The sequence below is a fragment of the Chroicocephalus ridibundus genome, chromosome 11, assembly GCF_963924245.1.
Source record: "Chroicocephalus ridibundus chromosome 11, bChrRid1.1, whole genome shotgun sequence".
Classification (NCBI taxonomy): domain Eukaryota; kingdom Metazoa; phylum Chordata; class Aves; order Charadriiformes; family Laridae; genus Chroicocephalus; species Chroicocephalus ridibundus.
The window spans coordinates 13,383,351-13,407,909 of record NC_086294.1 but is presented as its reverse complement, the minus strand read 5'-3'; the positions used below and the strand labels follow the sequence as shown (position 1 = coordinate 13,407,909).

General features: G+C 48.0%; 2 protein-coding genes across 3 annotated transcripts in view; one reads left to right on the top strand and one right to left on the bottom strand.

Moving 5' to 3' along the window:
- Nucleotide 1: 1 nt before the first annotated feature.
- Nucleotides 2-13,130, top strand: CCNI2 (cyclin I family member 2). Its single transcript, XM_063349451.1, has 5 exons — nucleotides 2-72; nucleotides 4,393-4,588; nucleotides 5,735-5,875; nucleotides 6,926-7,162; nucleotides 8,004-13,130. Exons 1-5 carry the CDS (start codon nucleotides 2-4, stop codon nucleotides 8,121-8,123), a joined length of 765 nt encoding a protein of 254 aa, XP_063205521.1. The 3' UTR covers nucleotides 8,124-13,130.
- A 777-nt stretch (nucleotides 13,131-13,907) lies between these two features.
- SEPTIN8 (septin 8) overlaps nucleotides 13,908-24,559 on the bottom strand; it is a 39,127-nt gene continuing 28,475 nt past the window's right edge. Inside the window, exons 6-10 of one of the 2 annotated variants that reach the window (XM_063349573.1) lie at nucleotides 23,733-23,829; nucleotides 23,218-23,386; nucleotides 22,828-22,960; nucleotides 21,979-22,169; nucleotides 13,908-14,113 (exon numbers count right to left, since the gene is read on the bottom strand). In XM_063349573.1, coding sequence (XP_063205643.1) covers nucleotides 14,059-14,113; nucleotides 21,979-22,169; nucleotides 22,828-22,960; nucleotides 23,218-23,386; nucleotides 23,733-23,829 — 645 coding nt within the window. In that variant the 3' untranslated portion in view covers nucleotides 13,908-14,058. Of the gene's footprint in view, nucleotides 14,114-16,152; nucleotides 19,127-21,978; nucleotides 22,170-22,827; nucleotides 22,961-23,217; nucleotides 23,387-23,732; nucleotides 23,830-24,559 lie in introns of those variants that run through there. The other variant, XM_063349574.1, reaches the window with a different exon arrangement.

Sequence of the window (24,559 nt, the reverse complement as noted above, 5' to 3'; positions counted from 1 at the left end):
CATGGGAACGGCGGGGCCGCAGGGCGGGGCGCCGCCGGTGTCACTGCGGTTCGACGGCGGAGGCCTGGCCCGGTGGGCCCGGGGCTCCGGCACAGGGCTGCGGGGGGGCGCCGGTTTAGGCCTGACGAGGCTCCGGGACTGACAGGCCTCCGTGGGGCTGACAAGGCTCTGGCGGGTCTGACAGGGCTCTGGATCTGACGAGGTTCTGAGGGGGCTGACAGGGCTTTCGGGCTCTGAGAGGGCTTCAGGGGATCTGACAGGGCTCCAGAGGCTCTGACAGAGGTCCAGTGGGTCTGACGGGGCTCCAGAGACTCTTACAGGACTCCGGGGGCTCTGACAGGGTTCTGGGGCTCTGGCAGTGCTGCTCCAGAGCCGACCAGGCTGCAGCCCCAGCCTGCTCTCCACACAGGCAGAAAATCCATCTCCTTCTTTTCCTGGCCCCTGATCAGTGTCTCATGTCCCTCCCTGGCATTTCTGCACACCCAGATCCTGGCAAGTGTTTGCAAATCCTGCACACCTGAGTCACTGCCTTTGCTCTGGACACTGAGGCCCGCGATCCCAGAGCAAGGCCAAGAATAACCAGCAGTGAGCATCAAGCACAAACAAACTGAGAGCTGTAAGTCAGTTGTGCCATATTTTTGCCAGAGGGCTGTAGGTGAGAGCAGGAATGTGGACAGGATTGATGTGGGGCTTTCAGAAGTGTTTCTGATCTCCCCCACCACACTCTCTGGTGTATCACAGGGCTGGGAACATGCCGGTAATGACAGGATGGGGCCATTCCCTCACACCCAGCTGAGTGTCTCCAGGTGAGTCAGGAAGCTTAAGGACAAGGTGTTCAGCAAATACAGTCACTTTGCTATTTATACATTGCCACAGTATTACTCAGAGCTGTACTGTATCCAAAGATTTGTAGACTAATAGAGTAAATTAGCACCAAAAAATGTATAACCCAGAGGTCTAGTGAGAGAACAGGGAGTCGTGTGTGGGCAGACAAAGCTGAGGAACAAGAAAAGGTTTAACATAATATATTGGAACTGGCTCCCCAGTAGAAAATGCTGCGTGAGAAAAACAAAGGGAACAAGGAGCCAAGGGTGAAGCTGAGGAGAGCGGCTGCAAGAGGTGGAGAGACCCTGGTTGGAAGCAAACGTGGGGTGAAACACAAATGCTGGCAGAGCAGCCCAGCCCTGGGAGGGGACAGGGGTGCATATGCTCCATGAAACACAAAATCAAGGATCCTTCCCAGTGTCTGGCAGGAAAACAGCTCCTGACAGGTGTTGGGGGTGGTGTGGATGCAGCAAAAGGGTATTTTGGACATGGCAAGTGTCCAGATGGGGCAGTGCACTTGTTGAGGCAATAACTGATGCCAGTAAAAGGGGACGGGGTGGAGCTGGGGGCTATGCTGAAGGTTACCATGTTTTGCACCGTGGCAAAACTTCATCCCGATCCCAGGAACGTACAGCTTTGCCTGACACAATGATCTCTGTGCAGGTGAGACAGACCCACGTGGGCTGAGACAATGTTCACCTGGGAAGTGCCAAGCGGTTTGGACTGGGAGACCAGTGACCTGATGATCCAGTGGAGCCATTCCCCACGAGATCACCCCGAAGTCCTGCTTTCAGTGAAACACACACAACACAGTTTCAGCTTTAGAAAAGTCGAACAGTTTCCAGAGGATTCATGTCACTTTGGGGTTTTTAATGGCCTTGTAGAGATAATGGTGTGAGCTTCCTAAAATCACCAGTGAGGAAACCCACATCCAGCACTCTACAAAGAAAAGCAGAAATGTTATATCTAGTAACATCTTTTTTCTGCTGTTAAAGAGACACCAAATGAGAGCTGAATGTGTGAAACAAGGTAAGGGGAGTAATACACACTGCTTGACCCAAGGTTACTCAAGCAAGCCTTTCCACAGCCTGGGAGGAAAAAAGCTTGACTGCACTGTTGTTTAGCCATCTGACATGTTTGCTTTCATCATGGGCTTCCCCTGGGGAAAATCGATGACAGGATTGCTCTGTCTGCAAACAAACAAGTCGTATGGCTCCTCCCAACTTAGTTCTCAGCGTTGGAAAAGCATCACGAGAGGAAATCAAACTCAGCACAAGGAGCTGGGATGTTGCTTTGTAATTCTTCTTTTGGTTTTGACAGCAGCTCCCATCAGGGAAACTGCCTCAAAGCCTTGCCACCACGTGCCCTGGGCCTCCAGAGAGCTCAAGACTCACCTTCTTCCTGGAAAATGCCTTAGCCAGAGGGGCTAGGATTTGGAAAGTGTCAGTTTAGCAGAATCTCACCCTGAAGATATTCTCCCCTGTCCTCTTTGGGAGTGCCTAAGGGCCTCTGCAGATGCAGCTCTGGTCCTGCCATCTAATCCACCTGAATGCAAAAATCATCCCGTGTGGACTAAGCTTAAGGAATGGAGGCGGAGGAGGGCCTGTATTTGTCCCATCTTACATCTTATTAATGCCCCTTGTAAACCACGTGCTTTGCATTTTTTTTTTGACTCAAGTAGTTTTGGGAAATCGAGTGGAGCAGGAAAGAGCAGACGATGATAAAGCCATAAAGATGTTACGTTAGAGCTAATTGTGCTCAACACCATCTTTGAGTCCCATCTATTCATATGGGAGAAGAGGGAATTCACTGAAGCCTAACAGAAATGCAGTCCCATTCCCAGCTGCTGAGGCGAGTCTATCTGCCACCTTGGGAAGCTGCAACACTTACTGGCTTCTGCGCACAATGGGGACAGTTACGCTCAGCTGCTCCTGTGAAGTGCATCGGATCCATGGAAGAAATGCACAGAAGTGCCCTGCCAGCCTGGTCTCTTTTTTGCAATAGTGTAGAAACGCTATTTTTTACCAAGTATTTTTACTACCAAATAAAGCAAAATAGTGACAGGGATAATGTAATGAGTAATATTAAATGAACTGGTGGTAAATGTTGTCTGTTCTGTGCAGCTACTTGGCCCTTTCAGGTCAGCAATAATGTCCAAATACGTGCCATGGGTCACGCATGACATTGTAACGGCAGCCACAGTAAAGTCCTTCCTCTCACCTGAATGCATCTTCAAATAAAATATCAGAAAGAAAAAACTGAGTACATTGTGCCTTGGGGGAGTCAAAAACCTGCCTTCTGTTGTCCAAACGCTAAGCAAATTCAAGGGCTGTTAAAAAAGAACTCTTGAAGAGTAAATCAAAACCTGCTCCCAGCTCCAGTTTCTCTCTCCCTGTGGAGGCTGTGGGAATGAAACACATGGTGCCTCAAAGGCTTCACGTAATAATGAACGTACTCAACACTTCATTTGTAAGAGCTCGGTTTGGTGGCTCACACGTGCTGTGCAAGGGGAGGGCTGGTTGCTTCCCCATTCAGAACTCCAGTGCAGCCCAGTACATTCAGCATCCCACTGGAGCCTGACTGGGTGGGCAACACCAATGAGTGCTTTAAACTGCTCCGAAATTCACCCTTGCCCTCGCTCTGCAGACACAGCCCACAACTTTCTCCATTTCAAGCCTCCAGACATCTGAAATGTTAATTAGAGCACTTACTTAGAATGATTTGAGTCTTCCTTTGGAGATATGTTAACAAAATCATCAAAGCGCTAAGTGTATTCTAACTTTTTCTTCCCCTCAGGGCACAGATACCTCTCTGTCGTGTTACAAGAAAGCAGTTCTCTGGGTTGCAGAAATAAGCTCTCGGTTCCATTTTTACGATGAAACATTTGCCTTAGCTACCAGCATCCTTAACCGGTTACGTGCACCAGTGAAGGTAGAGAACCTCTGTCAGCTTTTTCCTGGCTAGATTACTGATTGGGGATGTAAGGGGAATGTAATCAGTTTATACACAAAGCAGGTACTATGTTTGGCAGCAGATTTAGGGAGCAGACAGGGTCTTTGCTGGGGAAGGTTTTTAAGCACATATCCATGTACGTGAACTCCAGTGTCTGATGAGGTTCTACTGATTTACAGTCCTCGGAAAAAGTGTTTGTGCGAGTTGTAGTCCAAATGCTGTGATAAGTACAAAGAACTCATTATCTGCTTGTCTCTGCTAAACAGAAAACATTTGCATTATCACTTTTAATATTTTAGTTTTGAAACTACTGTTTTTAACCAAACCACGGGGCTAACATTTTCTGCCGTTGAAGCAACAGCAAAGTTATGAGTTGAACTGCGCCTTGCAGCTCTCAATTAGATCCATACTACCATTTGGCAAACGCATATTAATTAATATTTCATCTGAGAAAAGGAATAACATTGCATTGTAAATACTGTGGCATTGCATAGTCTAAAAATTGTGGGATACATGAATAAAAATTGCACCAAGAGGATTTATTTTGTTTCACTTTGGATTTCTGTGCTCTATTTCCAGCTTCAAATGAATCTTTCTGCAGCTGAACTAATTCAGAAGCAACTGTAACTTAAATGAAAGCTTGAAACTTCTGCATCTGTCGCAGAATGACAATTATTTTTCCCCCAAGACTGTTATCTTATCTTCCTTACTCAGCGTTTTCTTCTTCTCCCTTCAGGCCCAATTAAAATATCTTCAGTGCATAGCAATTTCCTGCCTCGTCCTTGCAGCAAAAACCAATGAAGACGATGAGGTCTCTGTGTTTAATTTTAAACACAATAAATTCACCTCTTGTGCTCAAGTTGTTCCAAGCCTTTCAACAACTTGGGCATGAGGAAAGGTTAACTTGTTTACCCTGAGTGGTCCGTAAGGGGCGACAGTAACATTTTCAGTCCTGTTTCATCGTTGTTTACATGAATTGTGACCTTTATGGATGAAGGACTTGTGTTTGCTTATGTAATGGATGCATTTCCCTCCTCCCGCCCTTAGACGTCTCTCCTCTATCCAGAATCCTTGGCTCACAGTAAAGCTTAGTCGGGGTGGGGGGGACAGGGGACAGTCAAGATGCACAGGCAGAGTTTTGTGCGCACAACGTCAGAGTGCCGTAGTCCCTTGTTACAGGTCCTGGGAGAGTAAGGTAGGCAAGACAGACAGAGGTTCTTCAGAGGAAGCTTAAAGTAGAAGAGTTTGCTTAGAGTCAAAACTGGTTTCTGAACCTGGTGAGGAAACGACTCAGTTCTGCACCTCAAGGTGAGCATGTAAAATCAGCAACCACTGATAGACTCCTTCAGACACCCACAAACATGAGCCAAAAGTATTTCAGATTGCATTTCTCCACTTGCCTTCATTCTGTTCTGAAACAGAACAGGAAACCGAGGAGGTGGGGTCTGACACGCAGGTCTCGTCGAACACCCCCTGCTGCGGTGCAGTGCTCTTCATCGCCGTTCTTAGGATGCATCACACGGAGCTTATTCTTCTTTTCCCCTCAGCTAAAAATGAGAAGTTGAGTCCATGACCGCAGGAAACAAGACGACCACAGAAGGCCCCATAAAACAGACCGATAGGAAGCCGCCTCCTTGGCAGAGGAGCAAAACTCATGAGACTGGCAGCGGGCAACGCGTGTCACTGATGCAGCGTTGAGGAGCTTCACGGTGCTGGGGAGGTGAACAGCATCATTCCTGCCGCGGGCTGGCTTCGTAGCCAGCTGCCCTGTGGCGAGCGCCCGTCAGTCTCCATTTAGGATGGGAGTTATCCAGGAAAGCGGCCTCCTGAACCAGCATTCCGCTCACCACTTTGGGATGTGTATAAACTTGTCAGATCCCCTCGCAATGCAGAGAAACACACACGACACAGTGCAGGATGTTGGCTTCTTTATTTTTTTTATTTTTTTTTTTTACAGGTAATACCATCGGTGAAGATGCTCGCAGTGCAGAGTGGCTGTAAACGCTCTCCAGCTGAGATCTTGAGAATGGAAAGAATTACACTAGATAAGCTTCACTGGGATTTTTACACAGCAACACCAATGGATTTCTTAAACATTGTAAGCACTAAGTTTTGCTGATTTTTTTTCTTTAAAGAAACAGCTCATTATCAAATAAGACTAGAAAACACAGATGCACACACACACACCCCCACACATCCTTCCCCAAGATGCTTTGCAAACTACCTGTTCTTAGCGATCTGCAAGTCTTTCAAAGAATGTTACAGTGATTTTTTTTTAAATTTATTTTTAAAATTTTCTAATATTTAAAACCTTTCATTTTTCTCAAAAAAATTACTTTCATCTTTAAAGGACAACTAAAACAGACGTTAAAAAGATTCTCATAATGCACAACTATACGCCATTTTTATTTTTTTAAATACACACTGCAAAAATATTTCTAACTATTTCCATTCTAGTAATACTGTACATAGAAAGCTGTCAGAGTTTTGCTACATTTCACACACAGGTTTTTTCTTAAACCATTTTACTTTTCATCCCACTAATTATTCCCCCTTGTTTTAGGCAATGAGACTACCCCAATCTGGCACTTGGTTCACGCTGCAGTTACTAAACATTTGATAGAAACAATTAAACTTTGTCTTCAAGAAACGATCATGTGCTAGTAAGGCAAAAATCATGTGATACGAACACGTCCTGGATCCCTTTTTTAAAGTTATGTGCAAATATTAAGCCACCTTAGGCTGCTGATTGTGAAAACTGCTTCTCTTAGGTGCTTGTTTCCTCAGCAAATTCAGAGCGCAGTCATTATTATTGGTTTTACTCTACTCGTATCTGCTGGCCTGAACTGAATCTCCTGGATAGCAATCTGGACAACGTAGAAACTTCAGAAATTGTTAGGAAACACAGACCTTGTACATTCATTATAAGCTCAAAAAAACCAGTTCAGTGGTTGGCAAGTACAAACACAGAACACAAAAAAAAAAAAAAAAAAAAAAAAGAAAAGGGAGCGGGAATCCTTTAGTTTTCCTGATACGAGATGAAATTAGTCTCTATTTCTGGTTGATAACATATGAAAACATACAAAGTTCACTGACCTCTGCTTTTTTTTTTTTTTTTAAATATATATATACTTTATCTTCTCTCCAGTTCCATGCCATGGTGATGTCCAACGGGCCCCATCTACTACATGGGCTGCCTCAGAGGAATCCTTCCCGCCATGTCGCGTTCTTGACCAAACAGCTACAGCACTGTATGGCGTGCCACCAACTAGTGCAGTTTAAGGGCTCCACACTGGTTTTGGTGATCATCACCTTGGAGCTGGAGAGGCTGACTCCTGAATGGTTTCCTGTTATTACTGATCTGCTAAAAAAAGCACAGGTAGGAATCAAAATGGCCTTTGGTCACAAATCTTGAGGCCGGAACACCGATAAATTAATACAGCGCGCGTGTATTTCCAACCAACATTGCACTTCAGCAGCCGCCTGAGAAGCGCGTGTCCATGTTCTGCCTTTGCTGCAGACCTTGCTAGTGCCAACAAAAGGGAATAAAACTGCAGTTAAGGGCTGGGATCGGGGAGAGGGCCTTGCCTTTGGCAGGGAAGGCAGGTTTCCCCCTTGCTCGGCCGCAGGTAGCCCCTGCCTGCTGCGCAAGGCGAGATTCTCTCCCAGTGGAGCGTCCGGGAGCACCTAAAAACCTGCCCACTGTCCCCAGCCTCCCACTGAACACTACAAAAACTTCCAAGTACAGTTACATTGCTCTTAAAATACAGTCAATTTGGCTTCTGATGACACACATTAAAGGCAAGCTCTGTTGGTTGGTTGGTTTGGTTTTTTTAAAGCTTTTCTCTGGTTTCATAAAACACACACCTTTTAAGAGAGCATACCTGGCAGGCCGAACACCCAGGCTGGCAGCTTACCCTCGACCCATTTTGTGGTCTTGAATTTGTGTGGAATAACCCAGCCTCCTGCCGTCCCTCTGGACTGTTGTCCCCTCCTGAGAAAAGGGAGTGCTTGCCCACCTTTTTTGTGGAGTTCAGGAGCTCCTGCTTAAGCGTTTTGCACCAAGGCCAACACACATATTGCCGATATGCATCTATGGAGGCATCCAGTGCAGCCTGTCCCTGCCCTCCCTCTAATTACAGAGATACAGGAGCAGTGGCCAGAAGAGAGAGTAATTTATCATCAACTTACAAAAACCCTGCATCTTTCCTTAGGGGTTAACAAACAGCACTGAAATCATCCACTGCCAAGAGCGTGTGGCTCAAGAGTTAATGTGCTGGCAGCCGTCCAACGCAGGAGGCTATGAACGGCACCAGGGAGAACCAAACACCTCAGAATTTACTTAATGCGTTAACTTTATTTGTGATGAAGGGCGACAGACTGAGCCTTTCATCCAGCTCAGTCCATTGCTCTCTAATTAGAGCTAATTGACTTGCCCCATGGGAGAGTGGAGAAGAGCTGCTTCCGAGGAAGGGGGAGCTCCCGCTGCTGGCTCGGTAAGAGCAGTCCTCAGGTGGAACCAAGGTTTGGATTCACAGTGAGAAGACTGAGAACCAAACCCTGCAGTTTTTCTTAGGGCCTTACTCTGGAATCCCAGAGGTCTGAGGTCTGTGCCCCTTCCTGCTTACACCATTACAGACCCAATCCCAGCTCCTACAGCCGTGGGAAATCGCTTCTTGTCCACAATCACTGTTGCCTTGGGCCCTCACCCCAACCAGCACGTGCCATTCAGGGGTTTTTGAATTTATTCTGTTTTACCAGACTAGACAATACAAAATGCCTTTAATTAATTCCCCACCACCACGTTAGATTTTATTAACTGCTAATCTCCATAGCAAAGCATTTTTATAAGTTACAAAGGTCAGTTTAAACCTCTACTGCACTTCTTAAAATCAGCCTTACACATTCTTTTAAGATAAGTGTTTTCTTTAGGTTTTTATGTTGCTGTTCTTGTTTTAAACAATAGGGCCAGCATTTTCAGGTGATTGTTATCCTGGTGTGAAGGTGCAATCCAGACAGTACTGGATGAATAACACCACCACACCTGCCAGTCCTGTCACAGAGCAGGAAAGGGTTTCATAGGGACCGGCACAGGCTAAATGCTGAGCAGGTGTCTCACCTAATGACACAGGATAAATAAATATGGGACAGGGATGAGACAGGAGCAAGGAGACCCTCACGCTGCATTACAGCAGCACTCATTAGCGCAGGAATAAAGTTTCTGGCCTTCCTCCCCTTGCTCATCATCTTACCTTGTAGGAGAGGAATTCCCGAACACCGGGCTGAGCAGGACTGATGTCCCGCGCAGCTCCCCTGACAGATAACGCTTCCTAAAGTATTATGTTTGCCAGAACTGGCACCGAGAACAGAGCGAGCTTTGTGTGTGTGCAGGGAAAAAGCCATGCTTTTCTTTTTAAACCGCAAAGAAAGTGGTGCCAAGTGTTCCAGAAAGAAACATTTAGTAGTAGAGACTCATTGCAGATGCCACGTGTGAGCAGATGTGACTTGAACCAGCGCTGAAGGAGATCCCACCAGGCCAGGCAAAGCCAACACAACCTGTGACTGCTGTGCTGCCAGGGCAGCTCTGCCCTGGCACGGGGATGCCACAGGACCAGGAATCAGCGCCCAGTTTTAGACCAGACGAGGTTCCACAGGTACCTGCGCAGCCGGCGGACAGGCGGCAGCATATTTGTTCATCCTGCCTATGGACCACAGGGGTTTTGATTGTGTAATAGGGCTCTCCTCTCCCCCCAGTGCAGCACCTTCCTTTTCTATCACAAGCTGTGACTTGACTGCCTGATTTTTTGAAGGAGGCAAGTTGTCTTTTGTAGTTTTCATTACACAAAATACAAGTTTGGTCTGCACGTTCTTGGTGTGCTGCTTGAAGAGTCCAGCCAAAAGCCCACAAAGGTCATCCTGGGGTGTGTGTCTGGTGCTGCTTTCCTCCCATCCCTTTGCCCTGTCTCAAGCACCACCACCAGCTGCGTTAACCAGTGGAAGTGCTAGCAGAAACAATCCACACGCAGTAATTAACATACTGTAACTTTATACCACAACAACCACATGTGATGTTTCTCCCCCCAGCTTTGAGCCTACATAACATGGTTTCTTGCCCATAAACTGGATGACACATTACAAGCCATGAACAAACCCGCTTTTCCAAACCTCTGCACATCTGTATGATCAACACTCAAAAGGATACGTTAACAGGGGGTTCATTCTAGAAGATGAAGTCAGTGCTGAAAGGCCCACCAGAGTCCTGTGTTCCCAGTCAGGGTGCGAGGTGCCATACTGGGATGGGAACAGTAAATCTGGAGCCTGGCTGCTCTCCCGGGACATGCTGCTGCTTCTCTGGCAGCACAGGTCCTTCCTGCACACCCATTCCCGTGCCGGAGATACCATAAAGGAGCTAACGCTTGTGGCTTGGTCTCAGCAGCCTAGAAGTGCCGCTTACCTTTGCGTTCCCGTCATCGTCAAGAGTGGAGCTTCCTGCCCTAAAGAACAAGCTGCAAAGCTGCTGTTGCAAAGGGATCATTCTTGTCATGGAAAAAGCATTTTTGACAGCAAGAGCTGCACAAATTCCCTTCGGACTGGCAGAACAGAGTCTTAGGCTGGTAACATCTTTCCCCTCTCTGCCTGGACAGGTACCAGTAACAAGACCAACACACCACACGCCCGGGTCACAGCAGTAACAGGAGCAAGCATTTTGCCCAGCTGAGTTTCACAGGTGATGAATATCCCACTTCTGCGCCTGCCTGGACGGCGCACAGCCTGCACGCTGCAGACACCTGCAGCTAAACTCACCCCTGGGGGTCCCATAACCGTTTTGCTACACACCAGTTACTGGCAGGAACAAGCCAGGATCAGCCGGCACAGCAAGTGCTGGCACAGATTAGACATATTTAGGGCTAATTTTGTAAGGATTGCTGTTTTGGGGAAGATTCAGTCCCTGTAAAAGTCCAGAGAACATTTACAGAGTATTTCAAAGAGTTCTTAGGGTGCCCCATCTTGACCTGGTAAGGACGGCTGCTTCCTCCCCGTCTCTGGGCACAAGCCCAGCGCAACTCCCCGGCCCTCGGCAGAGAAGTGAGGGGAGATTCATGTCAGCAATAGCAGGAGCCCATCTCCAGTAGAGGCTCAGCCCAGGTGAGGCACCTCTCCAGCCCAGACCCGAGGCACCCATCTTTCTCCAGCCCAGACCCCGAGGCACCCGTCTCTCTCCAACCCAGACCCCGAGGCACCCGTCTCTCTCCAGCCCAGCCTCCCTCTGCTGCTGCCTTACTTCAGGACAGATTTCCAGATGCCTGAAGTTAACGCCACCCTGTAAACAAAGCTGCAGTTACATCCGAAATCCCCTACGCTAAGTACCCATGGAATTGTTTCGTCCTTCAAGAAGTTTCCTGGCAGACACCACTGCTGCTCAGATGCTGAATCAGAACCAAGACATAAACCAAACATTAAATCATCCTCAGAAACAGCAAAGCAATTTAGAGTTATCTCCAGTTACCACCGCATCTCCGATTCATAAACCACCACCAAAAGGAAACGTGTCACAGATAAATTAATGAGAACCATTACGAGGAAGGATGAAGCTGCCTCACTGCGGACCCACGTTCACCACCGCGTTTCAGATAATAAACCTGACTCAGCACTGCTACTTACGGTGGGCGTGCGATGACCTAGAAGAAGAGTTCATTTACACAGTTGCACAAATAAAGAAACTTCTGTGGTCAGAGAATTGATCAAGATAGAAGAAAACAGCAGAGGGAAGAGTAATACTCAATCGTCATTTTACCGTATTACAGGTTTCTGACAAAATTCGTTGATACATCAAAGAAACGCAGAGAAGCGATTCACAGCAACCAGCACCGGGGGCACAGGAAGCCCCTCCAGAGCAGCCCACCGCGGCACATCACCGGTACCAAGTGCTTTCAGACACGTATAAAGCCTTTATATCTCCTTTGTGGGGTTGCCTCTATGTGGTTGTTTGGGATTTGTTTCCTAATTGTCTTTAGTGTTTTAAATTCAATTTGACGAGTACTTACAGTTCAATTCTTTAAGAATGCGGAAAAGTGCACTTGGATCGAGTGATGCATTAACTCCCAGCCGTTCTCAGCAGCTCCCCCTCGCTCTTCCTCGGCAAGGCGTGCAACTTGAATCCCACCGGTGACCAAACTATGGTCATGGCAAAGAGAACTTAATCAAATCTCCTGAGCAATCTGGGGGGAGGGAGACCCAATTCACCTGTCTGGGTGGGAATCTAACTTGACAATAGCTCCAAAGTGGATTAAAGTTTTGCCAAGGGAATTTGCCTCAAGAGAGAACAGAGGCAAGTTTCAAACGGCCATCAAAGCAGCAGCAAAGGGCGTCTCATTGCCCAGCTCAGCCCGATGGACACCGCCTGCCCCAGCTCTCCTCCTGCTTGGCGCAGGCACAACAGACACGCAGGCAGACAGAGCCACCAGAGGTGGACTTCCAGCCCTGAACCCCCGAGAGACAGCCTGGTCAGACCCCGGCTGCTTCTCACTTGGTCCCACTGATGGCCATGATGCCTCGGCCCCGCGGGCTGCAGCAGCGGGGACAGGCAGGGACGAGCCGTGTGGCGTGGACACCCTTGTCAGGGGGCTTAGTGCCTCCTGCCTGCAAGCGGCAGGAGTTTCCAGAACTTCCCCATGTGCCCAGTTTGGTTATTTTCAGACCACATACCTGTTACTCACCAAGACTTATTCCCAAATTCTAATTTATGCCAATGGCATCCAGAGGTTTCGGTGACTGTTAGGTACAACGCACCCCGGGGACGGGAGCTCAGTGCCTGCGGCAGCCAGTGCCTCTACACCATCCTCTCGGTCTCAATGAACTCCTGGGTGGTGATGGAGACCCAGCCTGCTCAGCGGGAACCCCCCTGGGCTCCTGTCACCCACCCCGCTGCTCACAGCCAGACTGTGTCCCACCCCGGTCACCCCACACAAGGCGGGGGTGCGGGGGGCGAGCGTCCTCCAAACCTCTGCCCGAGGGCTGGTCTTCTGCTGGCCCTACGCCCCCAGCACCGTGTCAGGGCACCCGGGGGCAAACAGCCGCTTGGGGAAGGGGAGGGGGGTCTGCTGGCAGCAGCCCCCCCAAATGTATAGGGACACACAGGGGACATCACACTAAACACAGACACACAGGGTAAGGGGGTTAACAGAGAGAAACTGGAATAACAGCGAGGGTTGTGAATTTGGACACAGCACTCTGTGGTTCCAGTGAACATAACTAACACACAAAAGGTGGTTTTAACAGATGTTTGTTAAACAAGTCAGCTTTGTTTTTATTAAACCCAGCTTTGGTACAAGCAGGTCATTCCTGAGATTCATTTACAAGGTTGTTTTAAAACAAAGATCAACCGGGGCCTCTCCCTGTTCCCGTGTGAAGTTAGACAGGGGCACAGACAGCACACTTTTTTTCTTTCCCCTTTTCTTTTTTTTTTTTTTTAAACAAGTATTTGTGTAAGGGGAAGTCAGTCACAAACACAGAACCCATGACCAGGAACGTTGAGTCTCCAGATTTAAACCGCTTCCCCTCCATTAACATGTAACATTTAGTTGTCCTTCAGAATGGTTCCCTTCACCCCACCACAGCGCGGGAGATGTGGCGGCGCGGGGACGGGCCAGGCAGCGGAACCGACCCCAGGCAGCCAGCGGGGAGGTGGGCAGGGAGCTCGGGGCGGAGGGGTAAGCGGTGAGACACCTCTCTGCAGCCCTGCGACAACTGAACAAACGAGGGTTGGGGGATTTTGGTTACAAAACCCGTAAGTCTATGGGGAAAAAAAAGCTGCCTGGAAGAGTTATTGCTAAGAAACGTGAGAATCCAGCGGAATTAGGGACGTTAGGAGCTTCTCCAGTTACACCCCAAAGCCAGACGGAGGAGAGGACACGCGGAAACCCCCTTCCAGCAGCAGCACAAGCAGCAAGTGAAAACTCGCCTGGCGCTAACCCGGCTGAGTCCCTGCTCTCCCCGAAATCCCGTCAGTGCAAACTGCTTTGCACGGGCTCTCGCCCGGAGATTAGCGCTTTGGTTTAGTGCAAGCCATGCAGCAGCCTTAATTAGCAATTTATCTTTTGGCAAGTATCTTAGATTTCAACCTTATCAAGAAACCTGATCAAGCAAACTTTTCCCAATCAAAAGATACGGTGCATCTTAGTCCTTGCTATTTAATCTCTTCTGTGCAATATATTGCAAGCTTAAAGGTGAAAGCACCAATTAATTTCTTCTGCATGAGATGTTTTGGCCTTAATAAATCTTCTAATTAACATGTCTTCCTGATGTTATGGAGCACGCACTGGGAAGACTAAAAAAGCTACAGAAAGAACAAAAGAGAATCAGTGTTTAAGTTTCAGTTATTTACATTACATAAAGACAGCATGAGAGGTCGAAGTACAAACCTAACACGTGCCGCCTGGCAGCACGCGGGGCTGGGTACGGACATGCCAATCTGAACCACTGCAGCCTGGAGACACTCTCACGGCTGCCAAGACCTGGTTTGGAACTGGTCATCAGAGGACTGATGTAAAACTTGAATGAGGCAAGAGCGCTGACTGGGAAAACCCGAGAAGTCCTGTGCTATGGAGATGCGGGATGGGGTGATGTGGGGAGCGCCTCCAGCCCCGCCAAGACCATAGGCGCCGCCGACCATGACGGGCAGCCCGAGCCAGGCCTTTGCCCTGTCCTCGCCTGGCCGGCCACGTCCCTCTCAGCCGCGTGGGTCTCCCCATGGAGCAGCCTCGGACAAGGAGACGAGGCTGGGTTTGGGTTGTCTCCTGAACGGAAAGCACCAACACGTCCTAGGGCCTGCGTCACCGGGCTTCATCTCTGGAACTGCAGCACACGGAGAGCATCTACCTCAGCGCTCAACTGCCTCTGTAACAACCCTCTGCACTTCCCGTGCGCTTGCAAGCATCTCTAGGAGCTTTGTACAAATATCAGTGATATTTGATATCATAATATCATATCATGATATTTGAATTTTTCCACTCCTGTGGAAAAATTCCCAGTGTATATCATCCTGAATCAGCTGGTGGCCCCACCTTTAAGATGACCAGCCACTCTGCCACCTTAGTTTCCCCATTCGCATGTACCTGAATGCACTTTGTCTTCTGTGGCTTCCTAATTTGGCTTTAAAAAGTATTGGGATGGGAAAGTTGTAAAACATTTCATACAAACCACTTGGTATCAGCTGTGAAGTCCCCACTAAGGCTTATCCTTCCTTAGGATAGGCTTATCCTAAAAATTTAATGGGCTTAAGCGACACCTCTAACCCAGTGCAGATGCAGACTTTCTCCTGCACTTTGTCGGTGACCACTACAGGCAACGTCACCCCAGTTCCAGCCACTGCCCCCGGCAGCGCTCTGCAGGGGGACGTACAGCGTCCGCACAGCACGGTACCGCAGGGGACAACCCTCCCAGCCTTGGAGGAAGGTGGGATGCAAAGAGGTTGCACAGAAGATGACGGGAACCACCCTCTGCCTTTTACGCAAGCTGTGTATTATATACAAAAAGCAGAGTTGTGGCACACAAGCCAACTCCTGCAGCAACAGCACAGTCCCACTGCATGTTTCTAAGAAGATTTCAGAAGCAGCCAGTATCATCAACTTGGTTTTGTTCTTGAAACTGGGGCTGCAGGAGCAGCTCTCATGAGAAGTTCCACTTCAGCAAACACCGGCATCAAACTCCACTCGGTGGTTTTGCCTGAAATGCAGCGTTGATCTCAGTCCAATACCAAAATAAACCCAAGAGACACAGACACCCAAAGATAACTGAACATAACGTGACACGTAGCGATGGCCCACGGAACAGACACCAAGAACAGGCCTTCAGGGAGAGCTCCAGCAGCTCTGAAAAGAGAACCCCAAATTAAAGCTCTGCTCTTTTTTTGGCCTTGATCTAAGTGTATGATGTGCTTCTCCAGAAAAAGCATAGAGCTTTGGAAGTACCCTTCGGAAACTAGCACCCTGCATCTCTGCTCCCTTCCCATCCTACCCTTAAATCACCTCTTTGGGCATCATTACAACAGCGAAACTGCTGGTAAATCCACCCGCTCAGTCACCAGATCCCAAAGGGGAAGTACAAACAAGCTTAAAGGCAACTTTTGCCCAAATAGGGATGGCAGTTGAATTAATACCTTAGAATTTCTCCCCAGATTACAGATGAGGTGCTTCTTGGCATACTGTACGATTAGCTAGTTGTTAATTAATTAGCTAATTTTATTTTTGAACATTCCCAATAGTCATAAGACATCCTGTGACTGGTAAGCTTTCAATCATCACAAGCCATTATTTCAACAGAGAGGCACTAGGTAAGACAGGAAATCCACCGCTAAATAAACGACACCACAAAAACTCAAAATACATGTGAGATTTAATAAAAGAAAAAAAGTACAAAGTGAGTGGAAAGAACTGAAAGTCAAAAAAAAAACCCAAAAAAACACCAAACAAAAAACCCCAACACATTTGGAATGACGAAGTGAACGGACACAGCGCGTCCAAGGGGCTGCTGCCCCCCGGGCAGGTCCCCAAGTCACCTCCACCTGCTCCGAACCACCCCATCTCCACCCCCGGGGCACCCACCACAGCCAGATGCGAAGCCCACGGAGCTTAGAGCCCCGCAAAACACATTTTAAATTAGAAAGTAGACAACATACATGATGGTAAATGTTTAAATGATTAAAAAAAATGGATACTTTTTCCCATTAATACCAACCTTTTACAGATAAATGTATAAACAGTGGAAAGACACGTAACTGAACAGCTTCAGTCATTTCTGAAGGGTTTTTCTTTCACTTCTAGCCTATGAGATGTAAATCTTCGGACTGGAGCGAGATTAGCATCACCATGCACTTGTAACTTGTTAAATAAAAGTAAGATACAGAGCTACCCTATAGAACACATACTTAAACCTTGTCGCAGCCAAAAGGAAAAATCAGTACGAGAGAGAAAAAAAAAAAAAAAAAAAAAAAGACTGAGTCCCATCGGGGCGATTATGATGTCAACTGCTCTAAGGAACAAGTAACTACAAGGAAAAGGTATCTTTGTCACAACATAAAGTCGTTGTATATATAATAATCATCATATTAAAATATTGTTACATACATTCTGAATGTCTTCATCAGAAAAAGCTGGAAATTTCTCCACAATGCCCACGGATTTGAAGGTTTTTACTCTTCCATTGTTATCATTATTTGTAACTACCTGTTATTCTAGGAAAAAAGAATTGATCTCTGACGAGCCAGGGCAGATGGAAGTGACGTGCATGGATCTTGCTGGCAGCAGCACGAGATCGGGAGAAAGCTATCGACTGGAAAAGCGATGGCGAGGCAGCTCTTTGCATACCCCGTACCACCAGTTACTGTTTCATCCCAGCTTTCGTAGCACTGGCCTCAAGAAGCACAACAACAAACCAAATAGCGCTGCTTACTTGTGCAATTAGTGCACCAGAGTTTCTCTCATTAGCAGAAATGAAAATCCTGCCGCTAATTTGCTACATGTCTGGACTGGAGTCAGTAGTGAGCCGCAATTGTCTTCTTGCATGTAACAGGAGGTTGGGTTCCTCGTACGGTTCTCTGAGAAAAACACATTAACCCTCCTAACATTTGACAGTTACTTTTTAAAATACACCTAACCTGGAGGCACAGCCTTAAAAATTACGTGTCCGGCTTTCAGCAGACTCCTAACAAGTGCACATAATTTTTAGTCTTCGAAAAACGGCCTGTTCCAAAAGGTACCTGTGGGCTCTTCGTGAGGTTCTTACGTGCACCAAGTAACACTGACATGACTTGCAGTATATCCAGAGAAAAGGCCAATGGCCATAAGAAAACAGTTTAACACCTGAGAATGTATTTAGAAAGAAAGAGGGAAAAAAAAAAAGCTGCTTTAATAGGATATGCAAGTTAAAGAACCTCATTTTCAAGTCCTGCAAAATGCTACCCTCGCACAGAGCCGTAGGGCTCGGATGCCAGGCCGTGCACCGCCACCTGCAAGTCAAGTAAGGAATTTGCTGACAGCTTAAAGACAAATCTTTAAGAAAAAAAAAAAAACTATCAGAGAAATCCTGTAACATTAATAACTAAATAAAAATGCACACACTCACAACTAACACTTAGCCAGCCAGTGTTTTTATAAACTCCAAAGACACTATGTGGGGGTTAATATAAAATATTTGCTTTCATCTAGCTTGTTATCTGATGGATGGATGGAATTGGGTCCAACTATTTTTCCATGACAACATAGCTCTTTAGTTTCTATTTAGTTATCGTCCTGCCTTATCACAAAATGGTTTGAATGGAAAAAAATAATATTGATCCTAATTATTCCTCCAAGGTCAGTCGCTCAGGAAAACAAGGCCACGATTTCTAAGCATGAGGAGTGTTAAAGGAAGCACCTGCTAAGAGGAATAGAGCCCAACAGCATAAATACAGTGCATAGCTCGAGAGCAGGGATTCTCCTTATTAGGCACACAATAAGTTTAAGGTTAGAGTAAAAGTAAAGATGACCGCTTAAATAGTTTTTCCACAACAGTAAAATACATTGGTAAATGACAACTGAAAAGTTACACAAATCCTGTAGTTCCATATTATACAACAAACTCTTATGAAAAAATCTTTCTATATAAGTGTTCTACTTTAGCAGTAAAGAAAATTCAAAACATTGTCCCATGAATTTTATTAACCACTCTCTCTCTCTTTTTTTATATATATATATATATATATATATATTATAAATGATGTAGAAAGTGTTTAGAGTAATTCAGGATTAAAATATATAATCACTGGAATAAGGGTTACTCTGACTAAGATTCCCCAGGCAGAAAGTACTGTGTTTTTCTACCCATTCTAAAAACTTATTCAAATCAAGAATTTTGTTAGAAAAATAAACGTTTCAGCTTTCTTCATACCACTCCTCACACTTGTGCATGTACAGAGGAAGACAGATGAGCCTCAAGCAGCCACCTTAGCCAATTAAAAAGAAAATAAATCTAGAAAGCGAGTATTTAGCTGGTGGATGAGTTCAGACAAACAGTTATGGTCACTTTATACACAGCTGCTCAATCACTGGGTTTAGAACATCTTACTTTAGGGATTAGTTGACTTTGTTTAACAAAATGTACATGGTAAGGTTACTTCCTTAAAACCTCCTGATAAATTCTGTACAGATAACAGCGAGTCGTTACACCGCAACCACCGAAGATGCTCATTTTCTCTTTCACTTTGGTCCACTCACACAATGTTATGAGAAGGGTCACAGGGTGGGAAACTCAAGCAACTTAACACATGAAAGCACCAAGTCCACTCTTGGCCTGAAAGTCTGTGTGTGATTAACTGAAAGAAACATAAAAAAAAAAAAAGCATAAATTAAAGTTATGAAAATTAAACTAAAGCAAAACGTAGCGAAATATGTTAAAAAGAAAAAAAGGAAGAGAAGGGCAAACACTGCTCGGGCAGCTGGAGACCCACAGAGGAGAGCACCCCCTGGCACGCGGAGCCCCACGGCAGAGCACAACCTGCCCGAGAGCTGCAGGCACCAGAGTCTCAGCACCAACGCTTTCATTTCCCCTCCACACCTGCAATTCTTCCAGCTCCATTTTTTTTTACTTATTAAGGTACTAAAAACACTGTGTTGAAAAAGGAGACGATAAAAGGTTCAACTAGCTCTCCTAAAACTTGAAACAGGAAAACACCACCCCCCACCCAAGATCCCTGGCTTTATTCCCCCTCCCCAATATATTCCCAGGTCCCAACATCTCACCCACAAACCCAGAACGCGTCTCCACCCGCATCCCCATCCCCTGGGGGACTGCAGGGCCTCTCCCAGCAGCGACACTCCCCTGGCACCCTCTGGGTCCCCCTTCCCTGGCACCGCCCCGGGTGGGCGCCTGCCCCAGTGCCAGCCCCCAACTCCTATCACACCCGGCCCCCGCAGCACCGGCTCCTCACTGACCAAAGCCCCGGGCGGAGCCTGACCCCTGCGTTCTGCCGGGGGGGTCCTGGAGGAGGACACGACACTCCTGCCACTAGCTCCCCAAATCCCAGCTGCCTTCCAGCCCGGCTTGGTTGGAAGACTTCGATAAGAAAGCTGGCAAAGACATTCCTGCTGCTTCCCAGGGAATACGCAGATCCTCATAACACTCAAGCAGTCGGTGGGGTCCGCATCAAACGCCTGGGATGGGTTAAGGCTGTGCTCTCTGACACACAGGATTCACGAGACTTCCCCGGCTCCTTCTGAGGCCCCCAGATGAAGAGGGGGTCTGGGAAGACAGGTCACTGCCAAGGCCAAGGGGAGGTACCTTCCTTTGAATATTTTATTACAAATTTTGTTATCTTGCTTGAGCAGAAACCCCCGAATACCACATGCTGAAATAGCTCACAGATTTGCAAAAATAACCCAACAAACCAACCAACCCCAAAACCCAATCCAAAGCCACTTCCTCTCCCTAATTTATTAATTTTCTTCCTGGTGACAGTGCACCTCCTCTAGCTGTGCTCCAGAGCTGAAGAGAGCCCCCGCCCCAGCGCCGCGCGGGGGTCCCCACCGCACAGAGCACACACTGTGGGTGCCCCTTGGCCCTTCGTACGCTGCCTTCTCCTGGCCCCGCTTCTGACCATGGCTGCTCTCTAATCACCACCTAGAAGAGGAAGGGCGTCTGGCTCATGGCTGCAGGTGGCCTAAAACCAGCAAAGCGCAGGAAACTTACTTCTATCGCAGCCAGACGGAGCAGAGGGGAAGCTGTAGCGTTTCCACCAGGCCAGCGCACCCAGTGCATCACCGCCGGAGCATTGCAGCGACCGGCACTGCTCGTGCAAGGGAACAGCGTGTGGCTTAGTGTCCTCACCTTCTTCAAGGCAGACCTGAGCCCCAGGCTGCCCTGGTATTCAGCCCCTAATTCATGTCTGAGTTTAACTGGATTATACCCTATTTTCAGCAAAATAGAGTCCAGAACAAACCGTTCTGGACTCTATGCGTGCGGTGGGACATGCCCAGAGCATGCTGAGAGGTCTGCAGGGAGAGAGTGCTTTGGTTTTGTTTTAACACCAACACTTTTCATTCCAAGGAAACAGGTGAAGTAATACACACTGTTATCTTCCAAAGGAAGACACAAGTTACTCTCATGTCAGTACGCAGCATGAGCTGCTCCAGTGCTGCAGTTCACAGCAGAGAAATGACAGAGCACAAGACCTCATCAGCAACGTGAAGCCGAACACTGTGCTGTCAAGAGCAGCCTCAGGTGTTGCTATTCTTGATGGTCGTTTTTTCTTTTCATCACTAAAAGGCTCAGAAAGCATTGCCACCAGCCTGTTCCGGATTTGACAGAGTGCAGTTCAGACTCTTCAGCCCCTAGCCACTGTTCCTTGAAGACTGGCTTGAATGGAAGCAGGATCACTTCCCCCCACCTTTTCTTTTTAAACCTCTTTGCCCCATTCCTGCTCTATCATTACACAACCAGGCAGCTGAAAGAGCATTATTTACATGCCCTCGCTCCATGTTCTTGCTGGCTTCAGCAATGTCAATTAACTTGCAGCAAGCTAAGATAAGAATTCTGCCTCTAGGGGAAAAGAGCTTTCTCGTAAGCAGAACTGTGTCTTGGAGCCCTATTTCGCATGGAGCTCTAATGAATTTCGAATGCATCTTCACTCTAAGCTGCTGTTTCCCTCTTTACAGCTCGGCCTCTAAAAAAAAAAGTAAGCGCAGCCTCCAAAGAGGGCCCCAAGCCCAGAGATCACAGTGAGGTAGTGTATGAGGGGGGACTTAATCTGTAAGACATTACATCCGTGTCACACTTGTCCCCACTCCTCTCTGCTGGGGAGAGGATGCAGTTTATTTCTAGTCACCTTCCCGGCTATCTCCAGGAGGAAATGTCTCGTCTCGCAGGGTCACTTGAGCTGGCCGTCACAGAGCCAAGGGCAAACCCCACAGGACTCTCAGCCCTTAGGAAATGGCCCCAAAGTGCGAATCCCTCCCACCTGCACCCACCAGGACTCCCACAGGGCAGTGCCCGAGCACAGGAGGACCCTGTCTCTCTCTACTTTAAGCAATGAGTCAGACGAGTAGGAATTAGGGTTCCAAAATTCCCTTTTCCATTTGCTGTCTAAGTAACTGACCAGACATTAAAGCGTCTGAACAGCCACCCAGCTTCCCAGTGGCAGAGGAGAAAGACTCAAGTTCAGACACTTACTTTTTCTTGTCTTTGTCCTTCTTCAGCGGCTGCTGTGAGGTAGCCTGCAAGGATTGGGACTGCAAGGTTTCCACCGCTACTTTTCGCCTGTTGAAGGCGTTCATCTCTTCCTCCAGCTCCCTCCTCTTCTCCTCCACCTTCCTTTTCTCTTCCTGGTGTATCCTTTTTAAGTGCTCAAATTTCTCATGCAGCTGGTAGGAGACAGATCCTCTGAGCATCACATGCAGCAGGACCGTCCGGAGCCAAAGTCACACCTCCCGCATGAATCCCACCACTCTACAGACACTGACCAGCTAGCAGGGTACAGCAGCCAGTGCCCCTGCATAAGCCCTGGCACTGAGGATCTTGGCTCAGTCTGCAGCCCTGCCACGGGGCTGTGGGCATTGCGGGCTCTTTCATTCCTCACTAATTTTGAAGATGGTCCATTCATTTCCTCCCCAGTCACAGCAGCTGCCCGTGGCCTCACAGCACTGACCTGGGGGACTTCAGCCCAGCTGCCCCCTTTATGCACTATCCGGTGAGCATCCGGGGTGAAGTCTACCCGACATTGATGCTCACCAAAACGTCCCGCATTGCCCTTTACTCACCAAGCGGTGGATGAATCTCCTACACACTACACAGGATGGGGAAGACTCTTGTTCCTGAGGCACCTAAAGCAGTGATGCTGTTTTGAAAACATTACCCCGCGTCCCCTCCTCTGAGTGGGGGAAGTTGTGTGTGTGTTTGTGCTTTGGCTGGTGAGGTGTGCTCAAGAGCTGCATGTGCTTTCCGGGATTCATATGTTGCCCAGACCAAAACCCTATGCTGGCTGTATTTTAGGCTCCTCTCACAGGTTTTTGGCACACCCACCTCTCTCTCCTTCTCCTTCAGCTCTGCCTCTGTCTCCTTGACTTTGTTAACAAACATTTGTCTCATTTCCTCCTCTTTCTTCTGGAGCTCACCCAAGAACTCTTTCCTTTTGGTCTCGTATGTTTCTTGGAGGCTGGGGAAGAAAGCAAACGAAATCCAGACTCTTTGGACACCAATGAGTTAGGGATGGGGAAATGCACGCCTCTCTGTGACGCTTAAAGACAAACAGGCAGGGAAGGGAATGCCAACAAAGTCAGCTGCAAAGTTCAAACCCAGTGCTAGTATTTTGCAGCCCAGCATCGTGGATACCACCTACAAACCTACCTTTTTTGGGGGGCGTCAGTACCAAACTACTGCCCTAAATTGATGCTAGATGTGTAGGCCACTCACCTGAAGGGCTGGCTGTCTGGATCCGTGTCCTTAAAGCCCATCTCCTCCAGTTTGCACCTCCTGTACAGCTCGTAGTGGCGGGTGTGAGTCTGCTCCCGAAGATCCTCCATGTTGACTCGAATCAGCATTTCCCGCAGTTTCACAAAGTCACAGTGACTTTCATTCTCAACTGATGGAAGCAAAGGGGGAAGTCAGCAAACTGCACACATGGTGGGGGAGCACAAACGCACACACAGATTCACTCCAGAGACTCCCCTCCCAAAGACCTCTACCTGTCGTCCCGCACAGGGCACAACACAGCCCCTTGGATGCAGGGATTCCTGCTGACCATTACAACCTGCCAGTAGGAATGGGAATTCAAAGGAAAGATTGGCCAACCCACAAAGGCTGCACAAGACATTTCTGCACAGTTTAGCACCTTCATGCACGCGCGCTGGCAGGAGGGCAGAGCTGCAGAGGGTGCCAGTGTGCGCACACACAAGGGAGTGGGGGGTGCCTGGCTCACAGCGCCTTACCTTGCACCACTCCCCACGGGTACTGCCGAGCTCTCACCAGCTTGTTCCCAACCTTCACCTCCTCTGTGCTGCCGACCACAGCGAAGGGCAGATGAGCCTGAAACAGAGCCAAGGCCAGCGACTCAGTGCACGGGCTGAGTCAGAGATCAGCCTGACCATTAGGATCCCCCTCACCCAGACACAGGATCTACTTCAAAAAGTCCTTCCTCTGAAGCTGACAATCTCCAATACTCAGACCAGTTTCTACTATGAACTGGGATATTACAACAGAGAGCAGCATAGGGCCCTATCACAGCTTACTAGCAATGCTGCCTGGACTGAACTAGATGAGGAAAATATTGTAGGAACACCATGATCAATACCGATCTCCCTCTATCCGTTTGTGAGGTTGTTCTTGCAGCTGCAGTCCCTCCACATGCCAAGAGCAGGGCGCTCCCTGCCTTGCAGAAAGCACAAGCAAAGACATCCGTAAACAGGGCTTGGCACAGCAGTTTGCGTGTGGGCACTGGAGGGGACATGTGCAGGATACAACATGTGCTCGCTGCTTGCCAAGTCTGCAAAGCATCGGGCACAGAAAGGAAGCAGGGGACCATCCTCAAGCACGGCAGGAGAGGAGCCATGGAACAGGTGCTTCAGTGGGACGAGGTTGACAAAATCCTTCGCACTTAGGATTACTGATTCCTCACTTCTGGATCCATGTTAAGAGGTGGCCAAAAAATATTTTCCTGGGGCGGAGAGACAGGGGGACGCGGGGACGGGATCAAGCAAGCGTGGCTCTTGTTTTCGTCCCCGATGCACGCAGCTTGCAATTATTTTTAAAAAGAGTG

Coding starts and splice junctions, on each gene's coding strand:
- CCNI2 (XM_063349451.1), top strand. CDS start 2: ATGGGAACGGCGGGGCCGCAGGGCGGGGCGCCGCCGGTGTCACTGCGG. Junction 4,589..5,734: donor AAACCAATGAAGACGATGAG/GTCTCTGTGTTT, acceptor TTTTTTTTACAG/GTAATACCATCGGTGAAGAT. Junction 5,876..6,925: donor CAATGGATTTCTTAAACATT/GTAAGCACTAAG, acceptor TCTTCTCTCCAG/TTCCATGCCATGGTGATGTC.